The sequence below is a fragment of the Cherax quadricarinatus genome, unplaced genomic scaffold (genome assembly GCF_038502225.1).
Source record: "Cherax quadricarinatus isolate ZL_2023a unplaced genomic scaffold, ASM3850222v1 Contig1402, whole genome shotgun sequence".
Lineage (NCBI taxonomy): Eukaryota > Metazoa > Arthropoda > Malacostraca > Decapoda > Parastacidae > Cherax > Cherax quadricarinatus.
The window spans coordinates 55,830-80,336 of record NW_027196428.1 but is presented as its reverse complement, the minus strand read 5'-3'; the positions used below and the strand labels follow the sequence as shown (position 1 = coordinate 80,336).

The 24,507-nt window shown below is 45.3% G+C and overlaps 1 protein-coding gene across 1 annotated transcript in view; it reads right to left on the bottom strand.

Moving 5' to 3' along the window:
* Nucleotides 1–399: 399 nt before the first annotated feature.
* LOC128688244 (serine/threonine-protein phosphatase 6 regulatory ankyrin repeat subunit B) overlaps nt 400–24,507 on the bottom strand; it is a gene marked incomplete at its 5' end in the record, with an annotated part of 72,367 nt that continues 48,259 nt past the window's right edge. Inside the window, 2 exon segments of the mRNA XM_070080983.1 lie at nt 400–2,527; nt 2,949–3,347. Of these exon segments, the coding sequence (XP_069937084.1) occupies nt 791–2,527; nt 2,949–3,347 (2,136 nt within the window).

The window sequence follows — 24,507 nt, the reverse complement described above, 5'->3', positions numbered from 1 at the left end:
CTCTGAATAATCACCGGTTATTTGACAAAAAAGTCTATGCTGTAATTTGTTTCATTCATGGCCACGAGTAAGCATGGTGCGAATTCAGTGTCAGTATGGACAGAACTGTGTTGCAAATTGGTGAATACAGATTATTGTTGTTGACTAACCTATGGATGTAAAGTGATGCTGCACGTTCTGTAACATTAAGATGAATGATACGAGAAACTGAGTCAAGTGCTGATAATCACCCGGTCTTATTAATCTCTTCTCTTGGCTTTAGACATTTACTCCCCTTTTGTTATCTTTCTAGTCCACTAAATAAAAATATTTACAGTAACTGAATAGTTGAATTTGCCCTTTATTGTGAGACACCATTGAAAATAAAGTTTGTTTCCCAGTGGAAAATAAAACAGCAAATTAAATCAAATTATTTCCAGTAAAAGAACTGAATTTTATGTTTTATATATAATTAAAGACATAAGAGTCTTGAGACACTCACCTACTTTCTCAGAAATATATATAGTCTCTTACATATACTCATTCATATTTATCTCCATCTGACCAAAAAAAAAAAAAAGGCATTTCAATATCAAAATTATTTTTCAATATTTAGGCTGTTTAATTTTAGACTCTGCAGTAAGTTAAAAATATATACAGTTAACACAAAAAATTTTCTTGTAACATAGACATAAACATTATGATAAGTCGTATGTATAACATACTATACATTTGATAATTAAATTTTATAGTATTATTATTATTATAATCAAAAAGAAGCGCTAAGCCACAAGGGCTATACAGCGAAATTTTATAGTAGAGAACACCAGCTCCAGGATTCGTTTTCAGGTTTGTTCTGTGGTTTTTCAAGTTCTCTGAGGATTTTAATAATCTCAGGAGCACCTTCTCCTGTCTTGGGTTTCTCAAACTCACCGCCAAAATAGGCATGTATCTTGGCTGGTACTAAAGATTCTATTTTATTTGTTGGATCACAAAAGTCTTGGCACATGTCTCTTAAGATAGTGATGATTATCTGGATGAGGTCTTCATCTCGCCATTTATTTTTTTCCTCACGTTTTCGTTGAAGTTGATTTAGAAAGCTGTTCTTCATTGCAAATCCAGCAGGAATCATGATTTTCCACTTCCTTGAGTCCCACCATGTGTAGTTGGCCTTTACTTCCCGGGGCATCCAAGGGTCAGCCTTCAGGTAAGAGAGAAGAGTTTTGCAGGCCAGATAAACACGGCGTTCCTGTGAGTCTAGTTGTTTCAGGACCTCTGCCTCAGCACCGGCAAAACTACACCTCCACTCCCCGTCAGCTGTGTTACTAAGGTACACCTGATTGATGCTTTCAGGAGTGAGTGGAGGCCTACTCACCTCTGCTGGCCATGGCACAGCCAACACAGGAACTAAGTCTATACCAATCAACAGAAGAGGATACTCCTTGCCCTGCCAAGCAAAGGCTATTGCAATGCCTACCTGAGTTCTTGTTACACCTGGAGGTACCAAACTAAGATGACTACACTTGATCGTATGCTTCTCAAGACAGCTCCTCACTAATTCATAGAAGTTATTTATTAAATTCTTCCCATGCAGGCTGGGGTGATCTGTCTTGACACGAAGTCTTAGCCTGTGTCCACTCAGAGCTGTCTGGTGTGCATCCTGCTCGATAATCTCTATTCTGATTTCTGGAACGTTTGATAGCACAACACTTAAGTCATACTCATCTGGTGCATACAGACGGGTTCCATCTGACGAACTCCCTACAGTGATAAGTTCACCTTCATAAAGCTTATCAATAGAACTCACTTCATCCAAAATATTCTGAACCTCTTTAATAACGCCATCTTTAACTTGCTTAGCTTCGCCTTTACAAAAGTCAACTCTGATATCATCCAGTTGTCTTGTTAGATCTCTAATATTGGTCAAATTTAGGAGTTTTTTAATGGCTTCAGACGGTTGATTGAAAACAAATGTTTCGCCCGAATCGATATCCGTCTTCAAATAACGATGTAAATATTCTTTAAAATTAAATACTATGTCCGTAGGTGTTGTTCCTGCTTTGCTCACAGGCTGATGCTTCCTCATGAACACCTCTAACTGCTGATAAGTTGTGTTATGACCAAACATGGCAGCAAAGTGGGCTGGTGTATGTTTATAACGGTCTTGTTTTATAGCAGATGCACCCAGACTGAGCAGCAAAACCAAGCAACCAGAGTTACCATGGGAAGCAGCTTCGTGAAGGCCGGTAGAGTCGTGTGTTCCATCAAGCACAGTGTCAACATTAAGGCCACCCACTGTGACCAGAAGGTATGCCAGCTGTAATAGTCCTCGTCGGCAAGACACAAGAAGACCGTAGGCATGAATAGCATGTTCTTGTGGAGATGCTGTTGAAGGTAGCCGAGTTTTGGCAATAGCAGGATTTGCACAGTATCTTGTGAATAGAGAATCAAACTCATCCAGAACTTCTTGTAGCTGGTCCATATCTTCTTTATCCTTAGCTTTCTCAACTAACTCTTCTAACTGTTGCCTTTCTTGACGGAAGATGTCCTGGAATTGATTAAAAATATAATTGAATACATCTCTGTTAATTAGGAAGGAAATGTATATGTATACTAGGATTAAATTAGACAATGTAGCTTCCAGAAGAGGTGCCCCGTGGCCTGATGGCAAAAGCTCTCACTTCACATGGTGAGGGTCCGGGTTCGATTCCCGGCGAAGGTGTGGAAACATTGGACGTATTTTTTTTTTACACTGATTATCTACGTTCACCCGTCAGTTAACTGGATACCTGGATGTTAGTGGACTGGTGTGGGTTGCATCCTGGGACAAAACAGACCTAATTTGCCCGAAATGCTCTGCATAACAACCGACTTTCTATATAGTAGTATGTCATTGATGTCAGCTATGGTCTGTATAACTTTTACATGTACTAGTAGTAAAAAAAATATTATTATTATCAATATCTTACCAATTCCAGCTGATTTCTGTGTTGTGAGGGCAACATATCAACAGGCAGTCTGCCTGAGGAGTCAGGGATGTACATACACGCTCCTATGTTCTTTACCATCAACGTGGCAAGATTCCAGTTGTAAGTGTCCAGTGCTGCGTGTAAGGGAGTTTTACCAAACTGGTCTTGCAGGAAGGCCTTGCCTCCTGCCTGCCTCAGGAAGGAAGCTGTCAGGGGGCAGTTGTTAGTGGCAGCCAAAACCATGAGTGAGGTGAGATCAGTGTGGGATTGGATGGGCCAGCTGGTCTGCCATGGGGTTTCACCTCTCAAACTCTTCACAAGGTGGGCAATGCCTTCACTAAGTACATAGTCTTCTGGCCTCACTCGATGATTCTCTGCCTGCAGTGCATGCAGGAAGTGCTGAAGAAATATATTGTAAAGTCATTTATATGAATTTTTAGTAAAAATGTTTAACAAAGCCGAGATGTTGATGAATAAGACGCATGTGCAACATTTGGGTATCTTCATTGAGTGACTGATTACCTCAAATGCTTCCGTATCTTCTAACATTCTCCTCTGCATAGGACCGATGAAACCACTGGCTGGCAAAACATTTCCACAGTATTGACGCTCAGATGTTGCACAAGTGTTTTATTCATCAAGAATGTTTAGAGAAACATACACACACACACACACACACACACACACACACACACACACGCAGTAGGGACAGCGAGCGGGCTAGTCACGCCGTCGGTGCTCCGGGGATTTAAGTGTTTTTGAGGGCTACTAAGTGTTCTGCAAGGGTTGCTAAGTGTGTCAGGGTAGTCAACAATCCTAGAAGTGTTTTTTTTTAATTGCCTGAGCCACACAAGTGTGGGGAGAGCCACAATTTTGAAAGTGATCTGGAAAATAAAAGCGTCGTGGCGCAGGCTAGTGTGAAGGCGGCGTTGCCAAGTGTCACCCAAGATTTTAATAAAGTGAAACAATAGTGTGACCAGTGAAAGAAATACAGTGAATAGGGTACATTATTAACGAGAAGAAATTGAGGTGGATCTACGCCAGGACGTACATCGAGCTGGATCTACTCCAGGACGTCACATCGACCTGGACAATCTACACTGCTACAGCTGCACTACAAGTACTGTATCACCTATGAGTGGTTGTTTGGGTGTGGGGTCCAGGTTCCAATTAACCGCCAAGCTGAATGTGAATGGTCTAACTCTCATAGCACGATAAAGAATAGGCACTCAAGTATTCAATAAGGTTTAGCAAATGGTAATCCATTGAACAAGGCGATTAACTCACTATAAGCAGGTGATATAGGCACCACTGCAAGGGTGGGAGTCAGGTCACAAGAGGTTGTGGACACAAGCGACAACTGAGAATCTACATTACACTCCAAGCACAAGCCACCTACTTTTCAGACACATAATAAACCCACACATAATTCCATAATTCGACACATAATTACACACACACACACACACACACACACACACACACACACACACACACACACACACACATACACACACACACACACACACACACACACACACACACACACACACACACACACACACACACACACACACACACACACACCAACATACACACACACACACACACACACACACACACACACACACACACACACACACACACACACACACACACACACTGTAAGTGCGGTAAGTCCCAGGAGGTTGGGGTGTCAGGTCACAAGAAGGTGTGGGCAGCCAAGGACCACTGAGACTTACCTTAAACGCACAAGCCACCTACCTTTCAGTACATAATAAACCCACACATAATTACACACACAATTACACACAAAATTACACACTCACACACACACACACACAAACACACACACACACACACACACACACACACACACACACACACACACACACACACATATCCAGACACACATACACTCCCCCCTCACCACCAACATCTCACTACTTCCCCTGATCCATCCCCTCCCTCGACCACCCTCCCCTCCCCCGTTCACCCCAAACCCTCCCCACCCCTCCCCACTCAGCTCCCAAATAGCCACAGTTCCTCCTCTACCTCCCCCCCCCACACTCTGACATACACACTACTAACCTAACATACAGAACTACATAGGTTTCCCACTCTGAGGCAATCAGGATAAAACAAAAATGGGTTGCCAGAGAGCAACAAGAAAAACCAAGGGACAGGAGGAGGAAAATGCAAAGGAAGATTGGGCAGCAGAGCTTATAAAAAGGGATCATGAATGGGAAAAGAAACTAGAAGAACTTAGCATGAGAATGGAAGAAAGGATAGATATGGAAAGCAGGAAGTGGGAGGTGCATGTCAAAGCAGCAGAAGCTAGGATACAGAGTTTAGAAGAGGAATTGAAAAATCTGAAACAGCCTAAAGAACTAAACATTTTGGGATTGACAACAGAGACTGCTACCTCAGCCACAAATAAGGGGACTGTAGGGAAAGAAGGGGCACAACTGCATGGAGATGCTCTATCAGAGGAGACTGTAGCAAATGAAAGAGCTAAGCTTTATGTGGAGGCCCTAACAGACAACAACAGAGCCCAAGGAAAGCCGAGAAGGGAAAATGACAGGCCACTGAGCCCAAGTACATTAGCCAGTGAAACTGATGAAAGGAAAGCTGCAGTGGAGGAAACCAAATTAAATGAGGGGATACACAGGGATATGCAGTGGGAGAATGAAAGGGTGAGGTCAGTCTTTGTGTATGGGCTCCAGGAAGTCGAAGGGGAAACATATGAAGCAAGAAAACAAGGGGAAAGAAAAGCAATTGAAAGCATCATGAAAGCAATAGGAGAAGACGATATGACCCAGCTGGAAAATTTTCGGAGAATAGGGGGGTTTGTAAAAAAAAGAACCCGGCCAGTGAGAGTGACCTTCAAGGCAGAAGCGACTCGGACCAGGATACTGCAGGAGAAAGCACGATTAAGGGACATGACGGCATACAGGAGGGTGTATCTCGACCGCGACAGAACACAAGAAGAAAGGAAGAAACTGAGAGAGATGGTACAAAGGCGAAAGGAGGAAAGAGAGGGGATGGAGAAGACAGACAGGAGATCCCAGACCCAGGAAGAAGATCTAATACAGCCTCCCTCACAACTTTCTATAGAAGCCTCCCAACCAGGTCAACCCCAGTGCAACCAAACACTCTAAATCAAAACACCCATGCCACATCCAATGCCCCCACCCACTACATTACAAACTTCACCCCCACAGCAACAACCCATAGTTCCTTACCAGGTCTCCCACTTCCCCAACCCCAATATACTTCCCAGACCACAGTCTTAGAAAAGAAGTTGAAGGTGTGGTATACAAATGCAGATGGAATAACAAACAAGTATGAGGAGTGGCACGAAAGAATCAAAGAGACATCCCCAGACATAATAGCACTCACAGAAACAAAACTCACCAGAATAATAACAGATTCAATCTTTCCATCCGGATATCAAATCTTCAGGAAAGACAGAGGGAGGAGAGGGGGAGGAGGAGTTGCACTGCTCATTAAAAACCAGTGGGGTTTTGAGAAAATGGAAGGAATGGATGGCATGGGCGAAAGGGACTACTTAGTAGGAACAATCCAGTCTGAGGGACATAAGGTGATAATTGCAGTAATGTACAACCCACCACAGAACTGCAGGAGGCCAAGAGAAGAATACGATGAGAGCAACAGAGCAATGATCAACACACTAGCCGAGGTGGCCAGGAGAGCACACATGGGGGGAGCAAAGTTACTAGTTATGGGTGATTTCAATCACAAGGAGATTGACTGGGAAAACCTGGAGCCCCATGGGGGTCCCGAAACATGGAGAGCCAAGATGATGGATGTGGTACTGGAGAACCTCATGCATCAACATGTTAGAGACACTACCAGAGAGAGAGGAGAGGATGAACCAGCAAGGTTGGACCTTGTATTCACCATGAGTAGTTCGGACATCGAGGGTATCATGTATGAAAGGCCCCTGGGAGCTAGTGATCATGTGGTTCTGTGCTTCGACTACATAGTTGAGCTCCAAGTGGAGAGAGTAGCAGGAATAGGCTGGGAAAAACCAAACTACAAAAGGGGGAACTACTCAGGCATGAGGAACTTCCTTCAAGACATTCAGTGGGAGAGGGAACTGACAGGAAAACCAGTACAAGAAATGATGGACTATGTAGCAACAAAATGCAAGGAGGCAGAGGAGAGGTTTGTTCCCAAGGGAAACAGAAATAATGGGAAGAACAGAACGAGTCCTTGGTTCACCCAAAGGTGTAGGGAGGCAAAAACTAGGTGTACTAGAGAATGGAAAAGGTACAGAAGACAGAGAACTCAGGAAAATAAAGAAATCAGCCGAAGAGCCAGAAACGAATATGCACAGATAAGAAGGGAGGCTCAGAGACAATATGAAAATGACATAGCATCAAAAGTAAAGACTGACCCGAAGCTGTTGTACAGCCACATCAGGAGGAAAACAACAGTCAAGGACCAGGTAATCAGACTGAGGAAGGGTGATGGGGAATTCACAAGAAACGACCGAGAGGTATGTCAGGAGCTCAACACAAGATTTAAAGAGGTATTTACAGTGGAAACCAGTAGGACTCCAAGAAATCAGAACAGGGGGGCACACCAGCAAGTGCTGGATGAGGTACATATAACCAAGGAGGAGGTGAAGAAGCTGCTATGCGAACTTGACACCTCAAAGGCGGTGGGACCAGACAACATCTCTCCATGGGTCCTTAAAGAGGGAGCAGAGATATTGTGTGAGCCATTAACAAAGATCTTCAACACATCATTTGAAACTGGGCAACTCCCTGAGGTATGGAAAATGGCAAATGTAGTCCCAATTTTTAAAAAGGGAGACAGACATGAGGCACTAAACTACAGACCTGTATCACTAACGTGTATAGTATGCAAGGTCATGGAGAAGATCATCAGGAGGAGAGTGGTGGGGCACCTGGAAAGAAACAAGTGTATAATTGACAACCAGCACGGTTTCAGGGAAGGAAAATCCTGTGTCACAAACCTACTAGAGTTTTATGACAAGGTGACAGAAGTAAGACAAGAGAGAGAGGGGTGGATCGACTGCGTATTTTTGGACTGCAAGAAGGCTTTCGACACAGTTCCTCACAAGAGGTTACTGCAAAAGCTAGAGGACCAGGCACACATAACAGGAAAGGCACTGCACTGGATCAGAGAATATCTGACAGGGAGGCAACAACGAGTCATGGTACGCGACGAGGTGTCAGAGTGGGCGCCTGTGACAAGCGGGGTTCCACAGGGGTCAGTCCTAGGACCTGTGCTGTTCTTGGTATACGTGAACGACATAACGGAAGGGATAGACTCAGAAGTGTCCTTGTTTGCAGACGATGTGAAGTTAATGAGAAGAATCGAATCGGACGAGGATCAGGCAGGACTACAAAGAGATCTGGACAGGCTACAAGCCTGGTCCAGCAACTGGCTCCTTGAATTTAACCCTGCCAAATGCAAAGTCATGAAGATTGGGGAAGGGCAAAGAAGACCGCAGACACAATATAGTTTAGATGGCCAAAGACTGCAAACCTCACTCAAGGAAAAAGATCTGGGGGTGAGTATAACACCGAGCATATCTCCTGAGGCGCACATCAATCAGATAACTGCTGCAGCATACGGGCGCCTGGCAAACCTACGGATAGCGTTCCGATACCTCAGTAAGGATTCGTTTAAGACTCTGTACACCATCTACGTCAGGCCCATACTGGAGTATGCAGCACCAGTTTGGAATCCACACCTAGTCAAGCACGTCAAGAAATTAGAGAAAGTGCAAAGGTTTGCAACAAGACTAGTCCCAGAGCTACGGGGATTGTCCTATGAAGAAAGGTTGAGGGAAATCGGCCTGACGACACTGGAGGCCAGGAGGGTCAGGGGAGACATGATAACGACATATAAAATACTGCACGGAATAGACGAGGTGGACAAAGACGGGATGTTCCAGAGATGGGACACAGACACAAGAGGTCACAATTGGAAGTTGAAGACTCAGATGAATCAAAGGGATGTTAGGAAGTATTTCTTCAGTCATAGAGTAGTCAGGCCGTGGAATAGCCTAGAAAGTGATGTGGTGGAGGCAGGAACCATACATAGTTTTAAGGCGAGGTATGATAGAGCTCATGGGGCAGGGAGAGAGAGGACCTAGTAGCAATCAGCGAAGAGGCGGGGCCAGGAGCTGTGACTCGACCCCTGCAACCACAAATAGGTGAGTACAAATAGGTGAGTACACACATACACACATACACACACGGCAAATGTAGTTCCCATTTTCAAAAAAGGAGACAGAAAAGAGGCACTAAACTATAGACCTGTGTCATTGACGTGTATAGTATGCAAAATTATGGAGAAGATTATCAGGAGGAGAGTGGTGGAGCACCTGGAACGGAACAAGAGTATAAATGCCAACCAGCACGGATTCACGGAAGGCAAATCCTGTGTCACAAACCTTCTGGAGTTTTATGATAAAATAACAGAAGTAAGACAAGAGAGAGAGGGGTGGGTTGATTGCATCTTCTTGGACTGCAAGAAGGCCTTTGACACAGTTCCTCACAAGAGATTAGTGCAGAAGCTAGAGCATCAGGCGCATATAACAGGAAGGGCACTGCAATGGATCAGAGAATACCTGACAGGGAGGCAACAACGAGTCATGGTACGTAATGATGTATCACAGTGGGCACCTGTGACGAGCGGGGTCCCACAGGGGTCGGTCCTAGGACCAGTGCTATTTTTGGTATATGTGAACGACATGACGGAAGGGTTAGACTCAGAAGTGTCCCTGTTTGCAGATGATGTGAAGTTAATGAGGAGAATTAAATCTGATGAGGACCAGGCAGGACTTCAAAGAGACCTGGACAGACTGGACACCTGGTCCAGCAAATGGCTTCTCGAATTTAATCCTGCCAAATGCAAAGTCATGAAGATAGGGGAAGGGCACAGAAGACCACAGACAGAGTATAGGCTAGGTGGCCAAAGACTGCAAACCTCACTCAAGGAGAAAGATCTTGGGGTGAGTATAACACCGAGCATGTCTCCGGAAGCACACATCAATCAGATAACTGCTGCAGCATATGGGCGCCTGGCAAACCTGAGAATAGCATTCCGATACCTTAGTAAGGAATCATTCAAGACACTGTACACCGTGTATGTCAGGCCCATACTGGAGTATGCAGCACCTGTTTGGAACCCGCACTTGATAAAGCACGTCAAGAAACTAGAGAAAGTGCAAAGGTTTGCAACAAGGTTAGTTCCAGAGCTAAGGGGAATGTCCTATGAAGAAAGATTAAGGGAAATCGGCCTGACGACACTGGAGGACAGGAGGGTCAGGGGAGACATGATAACGACATATAAAATACTGCGCGGAATAGACAAGGTGGACAAGGACAGGATGTTCCAGGGAGGGGACACAGAAACAAGAGGCCACAATTGGAAGTTGAAGACACAAATGAGTCAGAGAGATAGTAGGAAGTATTTCTTCAGTCATAGAGTTGTAAGGCAGTGGAATAGCCTAGAAAATGACGTAGTGGAGGCAGGAACCATACACAGTTTTAAGACGAGGTTTGATAAAGCTCATGGAGCGGGAAGAGAGAGGGCCTAGTAGCAACTGGTGAAGAGGCGGGGCCAGGAGCTAGGACTCGACCCCTGCAACCACAAATAGGTGAGTACAAATAGGTGAGTACACATACACACACATACACATACACACACAGGAACAAGCACTTGTAAGCTGTAGTACACACGCAAACACACACATACACAGGATTTCACACTGTCCTGTGAACTGACCATCTGAACCTTTCTCCTCTCCCCCCCCCTCTTTCTACCCTAAGTAAATCTATCTCTACCTTTCTCACTCTTTACCTATATCTCTCTCTCTACCTATCACTCTCTACCTATCTCTCTCTACCTATCTCTCTCTCTTCCCTCTCCCATCTCTCCCCTCTAACATCTCTTACCTCTAACACCTCCCCCCCTCTAACATCTCTCCCCCTCTAACATCTGTCCCCTCCCATTATCTCGCCCCTCTCCCTTTCCCCATCTCTTTCCCATCCCCCCCTCCCTCTCCCCCTAGCCTCTCTCCCCTCTTGCTCTTCCATCTCCCCCCTCTTTCCCCCTTCTCCCCCTCTCTGCCCCCTCTCTCTCCCCTCTTTGCCTTCTCTTTCTCTCTCTCTCTCCCTCTCCCCCCCCTCTCTCTCTCTCTCTCTCTCTCTCTCTCTCTCTCTCTCTCTCTCTCTCTTGCTCTCTCTCTCTCTTGCTCTCTCTCATCCCCATTTTCCCTTCTAACTCTCCCCTCTCCTACTCTTCCCTTCACTCTCTCTCCCCCTCTACCTTTCCCTTCTCTCTTCTCTCACAAAAAAAAAAAAAAAAAATGGTGGGGACTCGCAGGAACCAAGGATCAGATGAGAATGGTTCTGGTAGGGAGGAGTGGATGGAGGAGCAGTGGAAAAGGATGGAACAAGAATGGGAGAGAAAATTAGGAGAGCTTTCTGAAAAAATGGAGAAAGAGCTCTCTGTGAAATTGGAAAAGAGGTTGGAGAAGGAGACAAAGAATTGGGAGGCACAAGTCGAAACTGCAGTAGCCAAGATAAGGGTCCTAGAAGTTGAGATAAATAGGCTGAAGCGAGTTACAGGGGCAGTGACCAGAGAAGACACAGCATATGAAGCTGCGAGGCCGAACAGGAAGGAAGGAATTATGAATTATGCTAAAGTCATATCAGTCTGCCAAGGAGGACCAAGGAGTGAAAGGGAAGATCAGCTGGTTGCAGATGGAGAGGGTGATAGGTCGAATGCTGAGGCACAACCAGGCTATCAAGAGCCACTGGAAAAATCAAGGGAGAAACTGACCACATACAGGCAGGATCCAGAGTCACAGAGGGTGAGGCAATGGGAGGAAGAAAGGGCAAAATCAGTGTTTATCCATGGGCTTCAGGAGAGAGAGGAAAGGACACACACTGAAAGGCAGCAGGAAGAAAGAAAGGAGATTGAGAAAATCATCACGGAAATAGGTGAAGAGATGGACGAGATTGTAAATTTTCAAAGAATAGGGGGGTACTCGAAGGGGAGAAACTGACCAATCAAGCTGATTCTCAGGACGGAAACAGTGCGGAACAGGATCCTCCAAGAGAAACCACGATTGAAATACTCGGAAGAGTACAAGAGGGTGTTCCTAGACAGAGACAGAACAAAATCAGAACGACAGCAGCTGAGGGAGAGGACAAAAAAGCGAAAGGAGCTAGGAAAAGAGACAAGGAGGGAACCAGCAGAGGTCAGTCAGAGCAGAACAGAACAGCAAGGGCAAGCACACACACAACTATTCTCAGAACCATACAACCTATCACACCATCCCAACACACACTACAATCCATACCCACAGCCTCCACCCAACACCGAGCTATAGAATCCCACAGTATGCCACCAGGTCTCCCACCCTCACAGGCCCCCCAAACCACAGTGTTGGAAAGGAAACTGAAGGTATGGTACACAAACGCTGATGGAATAACAAATAAGTGGGAGGAGTGGCATGAAAGAGTCAAAGAAGCATCACCGGACATCATAGCTCTCACAGAAACCAAGCTTACAGATATGATAACAGATGCCATCTTTCCAACGGGATACCAAATCCTGAGGAAAGACAGAGGGAACAGGGGGGGTGGAGGAGTGGCATTGCTGATCAAAAATCGCTGGAATTTTGATGAGCTGGAGAGAGGAGACAGCGGAGAAGAAAGTGATTACACAGTGGGAACACTTCACTCTGGAGGTCCCAAGGTGGTAATAGCAGTGATGTATAACCCACCACAGAACAGCAGGAGGCCAAGGCAAGAGTACGACAAGAGCAATAGGGCGATGGTTGACACACTGGCTAGAGTGGCCAGAAGAGCTCATGAATGCAGGGCAAAGCTCCTGATCATGGGTGACTTTAACCACAAGGAGATCGATTGGGAGAACTTGGACCCACATGGGGGCCAAGATACATGGAGGGCTAAGATGATGGAGGTGGTACTGGAAAACTTCATGTGCCAACACGTAAGGGACACTACAAGAGAGAGAGGAGAGGATGAACCAGCAAGGCTGGACTTAGTATTCACCTTGAGTAGTGCAGATATCGAGGACATCACATATGAAAGACCCCTTGGGGCCAGTGACCATGTGGTTTTAAGCTTCGAATAAACAGTAGAGCTACAAGTGGAGGGAGAAGCAGGAAGGCCAGGACGAATGAAGCCAAACTACAAGAAAGGGGACTACACAGGAATGAGGAACTACCTGAACGGGGTTCAGTGGGACAGAGAACTGGCAGGGAAGCCAGTTAATGAGATGATGGAATATGTAGCAACAAAATGCAAGGAGGCTGAGGAGAGGTTTGTACCCAAGGGTAACAGGATTAATGAAAAAGCCAGGATGAGCCCATGGTTTACCCAAAGGTGCAGGGAGGCAAAAACCAAGTGTGCTAGGGAATGGAAGAAATATAGAAGGCAAAGGACCCAGGAGAATAAGGAGAACAGTCGTAGAGCCAGAAACGAATATGCACAGATAAGAAGGGAGGCCCAAAGACAATATGAAAATGACATAGCAGCGAAAGCCAAATCTGACCCGAAACTGTTGTACAGCCACATCAGGAGGAAAACAACAGTCAAGGACCAGGTAATCAGGCTAAGGAAGGAAGGAGGAGAGACAACAAGAAATGACCGTGAAGTATGTGAAGAACTCAACAAGAGATTCAAAGAAGTGTTCACAGAGGAGACAGAAGGGACTCCAGAAAGACAGAGAGGTGGGGCACACCACCAAGTGCTGGACACAGTGCACACAACCGAGGAAGAAGTGAAGAGGCTTCTGAGTGAGCTAGATACCTCAAAGGCAATGGGGCCAGATAACATCTCCCCATGGGTATTGAGAGAGGGAGCAGAGGCGCTATGTGTACCCCTAACAACAATATTCAATACATCTATCGAAACAGGGAGATTGCCTGAGGCATGGAAGACAGCAAATGTAGTCCCAATCTTTAAAAAAGGAGACAGACATGAAGCATTAAACTACAGACCAGTGTCACTGACATGTATAGTATGCAAAATCATGGAGAAGATTATCAGGAGAAGAGTGGTGGAACACCTAGAAAGGAATGATCTCATCAACAGCAGCCAACATGGTTTCAGGGACGGGAAATCCTGTGTCACAAACCTACTGGAGTTCTATGACATGGTGACAGCAGTAAGACAAGAGAGAGAGGGGTGGGTGGATTGCATTTTCTTGGACTGCAAGAAGGCGTTTGACACAGTTCCACACAAGAGATTGGTGCAAAAACTGGAGGACCAAGCAGGGATAACAGGGAAGGCACTACAATGGATCAGGGAATACTTGTCAGGAAGACAGCAGCGAGTCATGGTACGTGGCGAGGTGTCAGAGTGGGCACCTGTGACCAGCGGGGTCCCGCAGGGGTCAGTCCTAGGACCAGTGCTGTTTCTGGTATTTGTGAACGACATGACGGAAGGAATAGACTCTGAGGTGTCCCTGTTTGCAGATGACGTGAAGTTGATGAGAAGAATTCACTCGATCGAAGACCAGGCAGAACTACAAAGGGATCTGGACAGGCTGCAGACCTGGTCCAGCAATTGGCTCCTGGAGTTCAATCCCACCAAGTGCAAAGTCATGAAGATTGGGGAAGGGCAAAGAAGGCCACAGACGGAGTACAGTCTAGGGGGTCAGAGACTACAAACCTCACTCAAGGAAAAAGATCTTGGGGTGAGTATAACACCAGGCACATCTCCTGAAGCGCACATCAACCAAATAACTGCTGCAGCATATGGGCGCCTAGCAAACCTCAGAACAGCATTCCGACATCTTAATAAGGAATCATTCAGGACCCTGTACACCGTGTACGTTAGGTTCATATTGGAGTATGCGGCACCAGTTTGGAACCCACACCTAGCCAAGCACGTGAAGAAACTAGAGAAAGTGCAAAGGTTTGCAACAAGACTAGTCCCAGAGCTAAGAGGTATGTCCTACGAGGAGAGGTTAAGGGAAATCAACCTGACGACACTGGAGGACAGGAGAGATAGGGGGGACATGATAACGACATACAAAATACTGAGAGGAATTGACAAGGTGGACAAAGACAGGATGTTCCAGAGATTGGACACAGTAACAAGGGGACACAGTTGGAAGCTGAAGACACAGATGAATCACAGGGATGTTAGGAAGTATTTCTTCAGCCACAGAGTAGTCAGTAAGTGGAATAGTTTGGGAAGCGATGTAGTGGAGGCAGGATCCATACATAGCTTTAAGCAGAGGTATGATAAAGCTCACGGCTCAGGGAGAGTGACCTAGTAGCGATCAGTGAAGAGGCGGGGCCAGGAGCTCGGACTCGACCCCCGCAACCTCAACTAGGTGAGTACAACCTCAACTAGGTGAGTACACACACACACACACAGACACATACACACACACACACACACACACACACACACACACACACACACACACACACACACACACACACACACACACACACACCCTCTCTCTCTCTCTCTCTCTCTCTGATGGAAGGAATAGACTCTGAGGTGTCCCTATTCACAGATGATGTGAAGTTGATGAGAAGAATTAAATCGGACGAGGATGAGGCAGGACTGCAAAGAGACCTGGACAGGCTGGACATGTGGTTCAGAAACTGGCTTCTCGAATTCAACCCTGCCAAATGCAAAGTCATGAAGATTGGAGAGGGGCAAAGAAGACCGCAGACAGAGTATAGGCTAGGTGGACAAAGACTACAGACCTCACTCAGGGAGAAAGACCTTGGGGTGACCATAACACCGAGCACGTCACCGGAGGCACACATCAACCAAATAACTGCTGCAGCATACAGGCGCCTGGCAAACCTGAGAATAGCGTTCCGATACCTTAATAAGGAATCGTTCAAGACACTGTACACTGTGTATGTTAGGCCCCTACTGGAGTATGCAGCACCAGTCTGGAACCCACACCTGGTCAAGCACGTCAAGAAGTTAGAGAAAGTACAAAGGTTTGCAACAAGGCTAGTCCCAGAGCTCAGGGGAATGTCGTACGAGGAAAGGTTGAGGGAAATTGGACTGACGACACTGGAGGACAGAAGGGTCAGGGGAGACATGATAACGACATACAAGATACTGCGGGGAATAGACAAGGTGGACAGAGATAGGATGTTCCAGAGAGTTGACACAGAAACAAGGGGTCACAACTGGAAGCTGAAGACTCAGACGAGTCACAGGGACGTTAGGAAGTATTTCTTCAGTCATAGAGTTGTCAGGAAGTGGAATAGCCTAGCAAGTGAAGTAGTGGAGGCAGGAACCATACATAGATTTAAGAAGAGGTATGACAAAACTCAGGAAGCAGAGAGGGAGAGGACCTAGTAGCAATCAGTGAAGAGGCGGGGCCAGGAGCTGAGTCTTGACCCCTGCAACCACAATTAGGTGAGTACACACACACACACACACACACACACACACACACACACACACACACACACACACACACACACACACACACACACACACACACACAAGGAGCAAGAGAGAGGACCTAGTAGTGATCAGTGTCACAGAAACCCAAGGCAAACGGAAACCAAGCCTGTGCACATACTATGCACTTGGTATCTGCTGGCATGGGAAATCTGGAAAAACAGATGGGACATGCAACTATGACCACCCTAGAAAATGTCATGCCCATATGACAACAGGAAAATGCAAACTCCCTTCCTGTAAGCTTTTTCACCCTGAAATGTGTACCTCTTCAGTACAGGAAAGACTGTGCTATAACTTAAATTGCCAGGCATACCATCTAAAGGGGACAAAAAGATAAAAAACATCCAGGCCATGGGAAAACCTGGGTAGCCACAGCCACTCAAGAGGGAGAGGTTTTTTAGTGCCAGGAAGGAAAAAAAACTGGCAGGAAATGGCAGAAATCGTACACCAAATCCAGTCATTCCTGGAGTGGAACCACAGTCGATGGCCTCCACTCCAAACCAACAGATACAGATACTAATGCCGGAAAAAAAATCCCCCCCCAGTACCAACAATACCACCAGTCCGATAACATTCTTCTTTGCAAATATACAGGGTCTAAAGCCAGCAATAAACAACAAAATACCTTTCATCCGTGGACTGCTTGCAGAGGCAAAGGCAATGTTCGCGGCTTTCACTGAGACCCACATAAAGGATCACTTGGACAACGAAATATGGATCCCAGGTTACAACCTATACAGATGTGACAGAGTGAACAGGCAAAAGGGGGGGGTTGGCCTGTACATTGCAGAGTCACTTGTTTGCACAGAACTGCTTAATGCCTCAAATGACGTAGTGGAAGTTTTAGCAGTAAAGGTCGAGAACCAAAACCTAGTCATTGTGGTAGTCTACAAGCCTCCGGATGCAACATCCCAGCAATTCCAGGAACAGCTGTTAAAAATTGACCACTGTCTGGAAAATCTTCCAGCTCCTGCACCCAACATCTTGCTCCTGGGGGATTTCAACTTAAGGCACCTAAAATGGAGGAATATAGCAAATAATATTGTTGCAGTAATAACACCAGGAGGCAGCTCTGATGAAAACTCACACTCACACGAGCTTTTAAATCTCTGCACAAAATTCAATCTAAACCAGCAAATAATAGAGCCTACTAGACTGGAGAATACACTAGACCTCATCTTCACTAACAATGATGATCTGATAAGAAATGTCACCATATCAAAAACAATATACTCAGATCACAACATAATTGAGGTTCAGACATGTATGCGTGGAGCCTCAGACCGACAAAATGAGACTAGTCACGAGGGAGCATTCACCAAATTCAACTTCAATAACAAAAACATAAAGTGGGACCAAGTAAACCAAGTCCTAACCGATATAAGCTGGGAAGATATACTAAGCAACACAGACCCAAACTTATGCCTAGAACAGATTAACTCGGTGGCACTCGATGTATGCACAAGGCTTATTCCTCTAAGAAAAAGGAGGAGTAGATGTAAAATAGAAAGAGACAGGCGCTCCCTTTACAGGCGACGGAAAAGAATAACAGAGCGGCTAAAAGAGGTCAATATATCAGAAATGCGCAGGGAGACACTGGTCAGAGAAATAGCAAGCATCGAACTTAAGCTAAAAGAATCCTTTAGGAGTCAGGAATCGCGGGAAGAACTAAAAGCCATAAATGAAATCGAAAGAAACCCAAAGTATTTCTTCTCCTATGCCAAATCAAAATCGAGAACAACGTCCAGTATTGGGCCCCTACTTAAACAAGATGGGTCCTACACAGATGACAGCAAGGAAATGAGTGAGCTACTCAAGTCCCAATATGACTCAGTTTTTAGCAAGCCGCTAACCAGACTGAGAGTCGAAGATCAAAATGAATTTTTTATGAGAGAGCCACAAAATTTGATTAACACAAGCCTATCCGATGTTATCCTGACGCCAAATGACTTCGAACAGGCGATAAATGACATGCCCATGCACTCTGCCCCAGGGCCAGACTCATGGAACTCTGTGTTCATCAAGAACTGCAAGAAGCCCCTATCACGAGCCTTTTCCATCCTATGGAGAGGGAGCATGGACACGGGGGTCGTCCCTCAGTTACTAAAAACAACAGACATAGCCCCACTCCACAAAGGGGGCAGTAAAGCAACAGCAAAGAACTACAGACCAATAGCACTAACATCCCATATCATAAAAATCTTTGAAAGGGTCCTAAGAAGCAAGATCACCACCCATCTAGAAACCCATCAGTTACACAACCCAGGGCAACATGGGTTTAGAACAGGTCGCTCCTGTCTGTCTCAACTACTGGATCACTACGACAAGGTCCTAAATGCACTAGAAGACAAAAAGAATGCAGATGTAATATATACAGACTTTGCAAAAGCCTTCGACAAGTGTGACCATGGCGTAATAGCGCACAAAATGCGCGCTAAAGGAATAACAGGAAAAGTTGGTCGATGGATCTATAATTTCCTCACTAACAGAACACAGAGAGTAGTCGTCAACAGAGTAAAGTCCGAGGCAGCTACGGTGAAAAGCTCTGTTCCACAAGGCACAGTACTAGCTCTGAAGAGGCGGGGCCGGGAGCTGAGTCTTGACCCCTGCAACCACAATTAGGTGAGTACAATTAGATGAGTACACACAGTGACTACATAATAGGAACACTTCAGACTGGAGGTCCCAAGGTGGTAATTGCAATGATGTATAACTCACCACAGAATAGCAGGAGGCCAAGACAAGAATATCATGGGAGTAACAGCGACATGGACGACACCACGTGGTCAGGGCAAAGCTACTGGTTGTGGGTGACTTCAGTTACAAGGAAATTGACTGGGGAAACCTGGAGCCACTTGGGAGTCCAGAAACGTGGAGGGTTAAGATAATGGAGGTGGTACTGGAAAACCTCATATATCAACACATTAGGGACACTATCAGAGAGAGAGAGAGAGAGAGAGGAGAGGACAATTCAGCAATACTGGACCTTTTATTCACCTTGAGTAGTTTTGATCTTGAATACATTACATATGAAAGACCCCTCAGGGCCAGTGATCATGTGGTTCTGAGCTTTGAATTCATAGTAGTTACAAGTGGAGAGGGAAGCAGGAAGGGCAGGACGAATGAAACCAAACTACCTCTCCTCTGCAAGGAAGCAGAGAAGAGATTCATACCCAAGGGCAACAGAAATAATGAGAAAGTCAGGACGAGCCCTAGATTTACCCAAAGGTGTAGAGAGACTAAAACCAATACACAACCGTGGAGGAGGTGAAGAGGTTGCTAAGTGAAATAGATAACTCGAAAGCAATGGGGCCAGACAACATCTCTCTATGGGTCCTGAGAAAGGGAGCAGAGGTGCTCTGTATACCACTAACAACAATCTTCAACACATCTATCGAAACAGGGCGACTACCTGAGGTGTGTAAGACAGCAAATATAGTCTCAATTTTTAAGAAACAGACACGAAGCATTAAACTACAGACCAGTGTCACTGACGTATGCAAAGTCATGGAGAAGATTATCAGAAGAGTTTTCGAGCACCTAGAAAGAAATGAGCTTATTCATGACATTCAGCATGATTTCAGGGATGGGAAATCCTGTGTCACAAACCTACTAAAGTTCTGACAAAGTGATGGCAGTAAGACGAGAGAGAGAGAGAGAGAGAGAGAGAGAGAGAGAGAGAGAGAGAGAGAGAGAAGTAGGTAGATTGTGTTTTCCTGGGCTGCAAGAAGGCTTTTGATACAGTTCCATACAATAGGTTAGTGCATGAGCTGGAGGACCTGGCAGGTATAACTGTGAAGGAACTGCAGTGGATAAGAGAATAATTGACAGGAAAGCAACTGCCAGTCATGTTGATAAATTAAACAGATGTGCAACACTTACTTATCTTTAATAATGAAACGTTTCGCCACACAGTGGCTTCATCAGTCCATACAAAGGAGAATGGTAAAGAACAGGAGTTTGAGGTAATCAGCCCCTCAGCCTTGAGTCAATGTAATCAGTCCCTCAGCCTTGAGTCAAGGTAATCAGTCCATCAATCTTGAAAAGAATGCAGCATATGTTGCTGTGTCCTGTCAGACACAGCAACATTTTGGGATCTTAATACAGGGAATTCTTCACTTGCCTAACCTTTAGGCATGATCTACTTCCACATTTGGATTTGTCAAATGTGATACAACCTACGACTGCTGCATCTCACGTACCTACAGTACATAAGCCATTTCTTCGCACATGTGCTGTATTCTTTTCAAGATTGATGGACTGACTACATTTACTCAAGGCTGAGGGATTGATTATCCCAAACTCCTCCTGCTCTTCACCATTCTCCTTTGAATGGACTGATGAAGTCACTGTGTGGCGAAACCTTTCCTCATTAAAGATACCCAAGTGTTGCACATGTGTCTAATTTATCAACTTGTCGGTTCTCTGAACCATTTGTCTACAACTGCCAGTCATTGTATGTGATGAGGTGACAGAGTGGGCTCCTTTGACGAGCGAGGTTCCACAGGAGTCACTCCTAGGACCAGTGCAGTTTCTGGTACATGTGGATGACATGACGGAAGGGATAAAATCAGAATTGTCCCTGTTTGCAGATGATGTGAAGCTAATGAGGAGAATTCAATCAGATGAGGATCAGGCAGAACTACAAATGGATCTGAACAGGCTGCAAGCCTGGTCCTGCAACTGGTTCCTGGAGGTTAACCCCACCAAGTGCAAAATGAAGATCAGGGAAGAGCAAAGACCACAGACAGAGTTTAGTCTAAAGGGACAAAGACTGCAAACCTCACTCAAGGAAAAGGATCTTGGAGTGAGTATAATACCGAGCACATCTCCTGAGGCACACAAGAACCAAATAACTGCTGCAGCATATTGGTAACCAGCAAACCTAAGTAAGGAATGGTTCAGGACTTTGTACACCGTGTATGTCAGGCCCATACTAGAGTTGCAGCACCACAACAAACAAACCAGTCAAGAAGCTTGAAAAAAGGTTTGCAGTGTGACTAGTCCCGGAGGTAATAGCACTGGGTTGTGATGAGAGACTAGAGGCCTAAATCTGATAATGATGTACATAATACTGAGAGTATTTGACAGTGTGGACATAAAGAAACTACTAGAGAACACGAGGAAGATAAACAAACAGATGAGTCACAGGAACATTATGATACATTTGTACAGCATCAGGGTGGTCAGAATGTGGAACCACCTGGACAGTGAGGTGGAAGAGACAGATCCTGATATAACTTAAAGAAGAGTACTGATGGAGTTCACTCAGCCAAGAGAGAATTCAGTAGAAGCCTGCGAAGTGGAGGGACCAAGAGTTAAAATGCGAGTACAGTATATGTAGGTGTGATTACATGCATGCACACACATACATACATGATAAGGATCATGTGGCATGGAGAGAATGGATCTAGTAGCAGCCAGCAAAGAGGCAGGGGCCAGGAGCTGTGAATCGAGTCCTGCAACTATAAATAGGTGAGTATACACACAGTACCACACACGAGATTACTGTAGATGATAGAGGAGCAGGTAGGAATAACAGGAAAGACACTGCAATAGATCAGGGAATACCTGACAGGAAGGAAGCAATGAGAGTTAGTACATGATGAGTGGGCACATGTGACGAGTGGGGTTCCGCAAGGGTCAGTCCTAGGGCCAATGCTATATGAATAGCAAGACAGAAGGCATATATTCAGAGGTGTCCCTGTTTGCAGATGATGTAAAGCTAATGCAGAGAATTCAAACAAATGAGGATCGTGTAGGGCTACAAAGGGATCTACACAGGCTGCAAACCTGGCCCAACAAATGGCTCCTGGAGTTTAGCCCCACCAAGTACAAAATCTTGAAGATTGGTGAAGGTCGATGAAGTCTGGAGATGGAGCAAAGTTTGCAGCCAAAGGCTACAAACCTCACCCAGGAAAAAGTACCTCGGGGTGGGTATCATACCGAGCAGATCCTCTAAGTCACACATCAACTAAATAGCTGCTGCAAAATGTGGGTGCCTGGCAAACCTAAGAATAATGTTTTGACATCTAAGTAAGGAGTCATTGAAGACACTGTACACCGTGTACGTCAGGCCCATATTGGAGTATGCAGCACCAGTATGGAACATACACCTGGTCAATCACGTCAAGAAATTAGAAACAGTGTAAAGATTTGGAGCAAAACTAGCCCTGGAGCTAATGGATATGTCCAATGAGGAGAGGTTAAGGGAAATCAACCTGACGACACTGGAAGACAGGAGGAATATGGGGGACATGATAACGGTATATATAATACCAAAAGGAATCGACAAGGAGGATAAGGATAGAATGCTCCAGAGATGAGACACAGTGACAAGGGGTTACAACTGGAAGTTGGAAACTCAGATTAATCACAGGAAAGTTAGGAAATATTTCTTCAGTCATAAAGTTGTCAGAAAGAGGAACAATCTGGAAAGTGATGTAGTGGACGCAGGAACCCATAAGTAGCATTATGAAGCAGGGCCAGGAGCTGTGAATCGACCCCTGCAACCATAAATAGGTGAGTATACACCCCCACACATACATTTGCGACTCGACCCCCTGTCCCATAGCTTGATCGACAGGGCACTCAGCTCACATTGAGGTCCGGAGATCGAATCTCCTCCAGAACAAATGTAAAACATTAGGGACGTGTTTCCATAAGACACCTGCTGTCCCTGTCCCTGTTCACCCATCAGTTTAAAATGGGTACCTGGGTGTTAGTCGACTAGTGTGAGTTGCATCCTGGGACAAAACTGACCTAATTTGCCTGAAATGCTCAGTATAACAATGGGTTTTCTATATAGTAGTATGTCACTGATGTCAGCTATAGTCTGTATACTTTGCACATGTACTGGTAGTAAATAAAGATATTAAATAGGTGAGCCTGCGTGCACACACACACACACGCACACACGAACAAATTCTTATGTCTAAACACAGCCATCATAGTTCTTCTGTGGGTGAAATCAGGCAGTTACAAATAAATCACAAAATAAAAACTGTACATGTGAGTTAGCGAGAAAAATTGAACAGCCTAAAAGACTTTTAAACCGACGAATATAAAACAAATGGATATAGAGCCAACAAGTTTTTTAAAGTTTCTCACTCAAGACTTACTTTAGTAATGAGAACACTGACTCAATAAGACTTTAGTAATGAGAACTCTTGACTCAATAAGACTTACTCTAATAACGAGCACTCCACCAACATGGCCGACACGGCAGGACACGTAGCAGGCTAGCTGTGGGATTTTCAAGGATAGCTCCTGATCAAAGAGGCTGATCAGGTCACGACTGAGCAGAGCTGTGTGAATGCTTTGAGAAGATTCCAGAGTGGTGAGAGGACATCCTAGTTTAGTTTAATATGTTTATTATGCACCCCATACCCATCCTGTGGGCGGTAGTCAAAAGATTACAGAGGTACATAATTGGTCCAGGGACTGGACTCCAAAGTTTTGATAGCTGAGCAAGTTACAAAGGTAATGAACTAGATCTGGTCATAATCATGACCAAGTTACAAAGGTAATGAGCTCCAGGTAGAGCTAGTCACACTCATGAATAATTGCAAAGGTAATGAATCAAAAACATTAATCATGAGAATTTACAAAGGTAATGAGCTCCAGTTAGAGCTGGTCACAATCATGACAAGTTTCAAAGGTAATGAATGATAAACACGTTATGACATGATTACAATCATAGACAAATTACAGAGTAATGAGCAGTTAACAAACATAGTAGGGAATTCATCCAGTGCCCCAACAACAGATGTTGCTAGGTGCCTGTCTCTCCTCGGCAGACAGCCATTGCAAACAGCAGCAAGTTGCCCCGGGATCTGCTGCTTGCACGAGCACCATCGACCCTCCCCAAGAGGTCCAAGAAGCCAGTGACTCCGTTAGCAGCCCGATGGAGAGCTGCCCTAGGGACATGTCAGCGTCCTGGTGGACGCCAAGTTGATTGAAGATCCCAGGCCCAGTGCATTGTTTCAGTGTAAATAGTTGAAGTGTTGTGCAGTTTTGTGAGTGTTGGGTGTGGTGAGAGTGCCCAGGTTGGGACCAGGCAG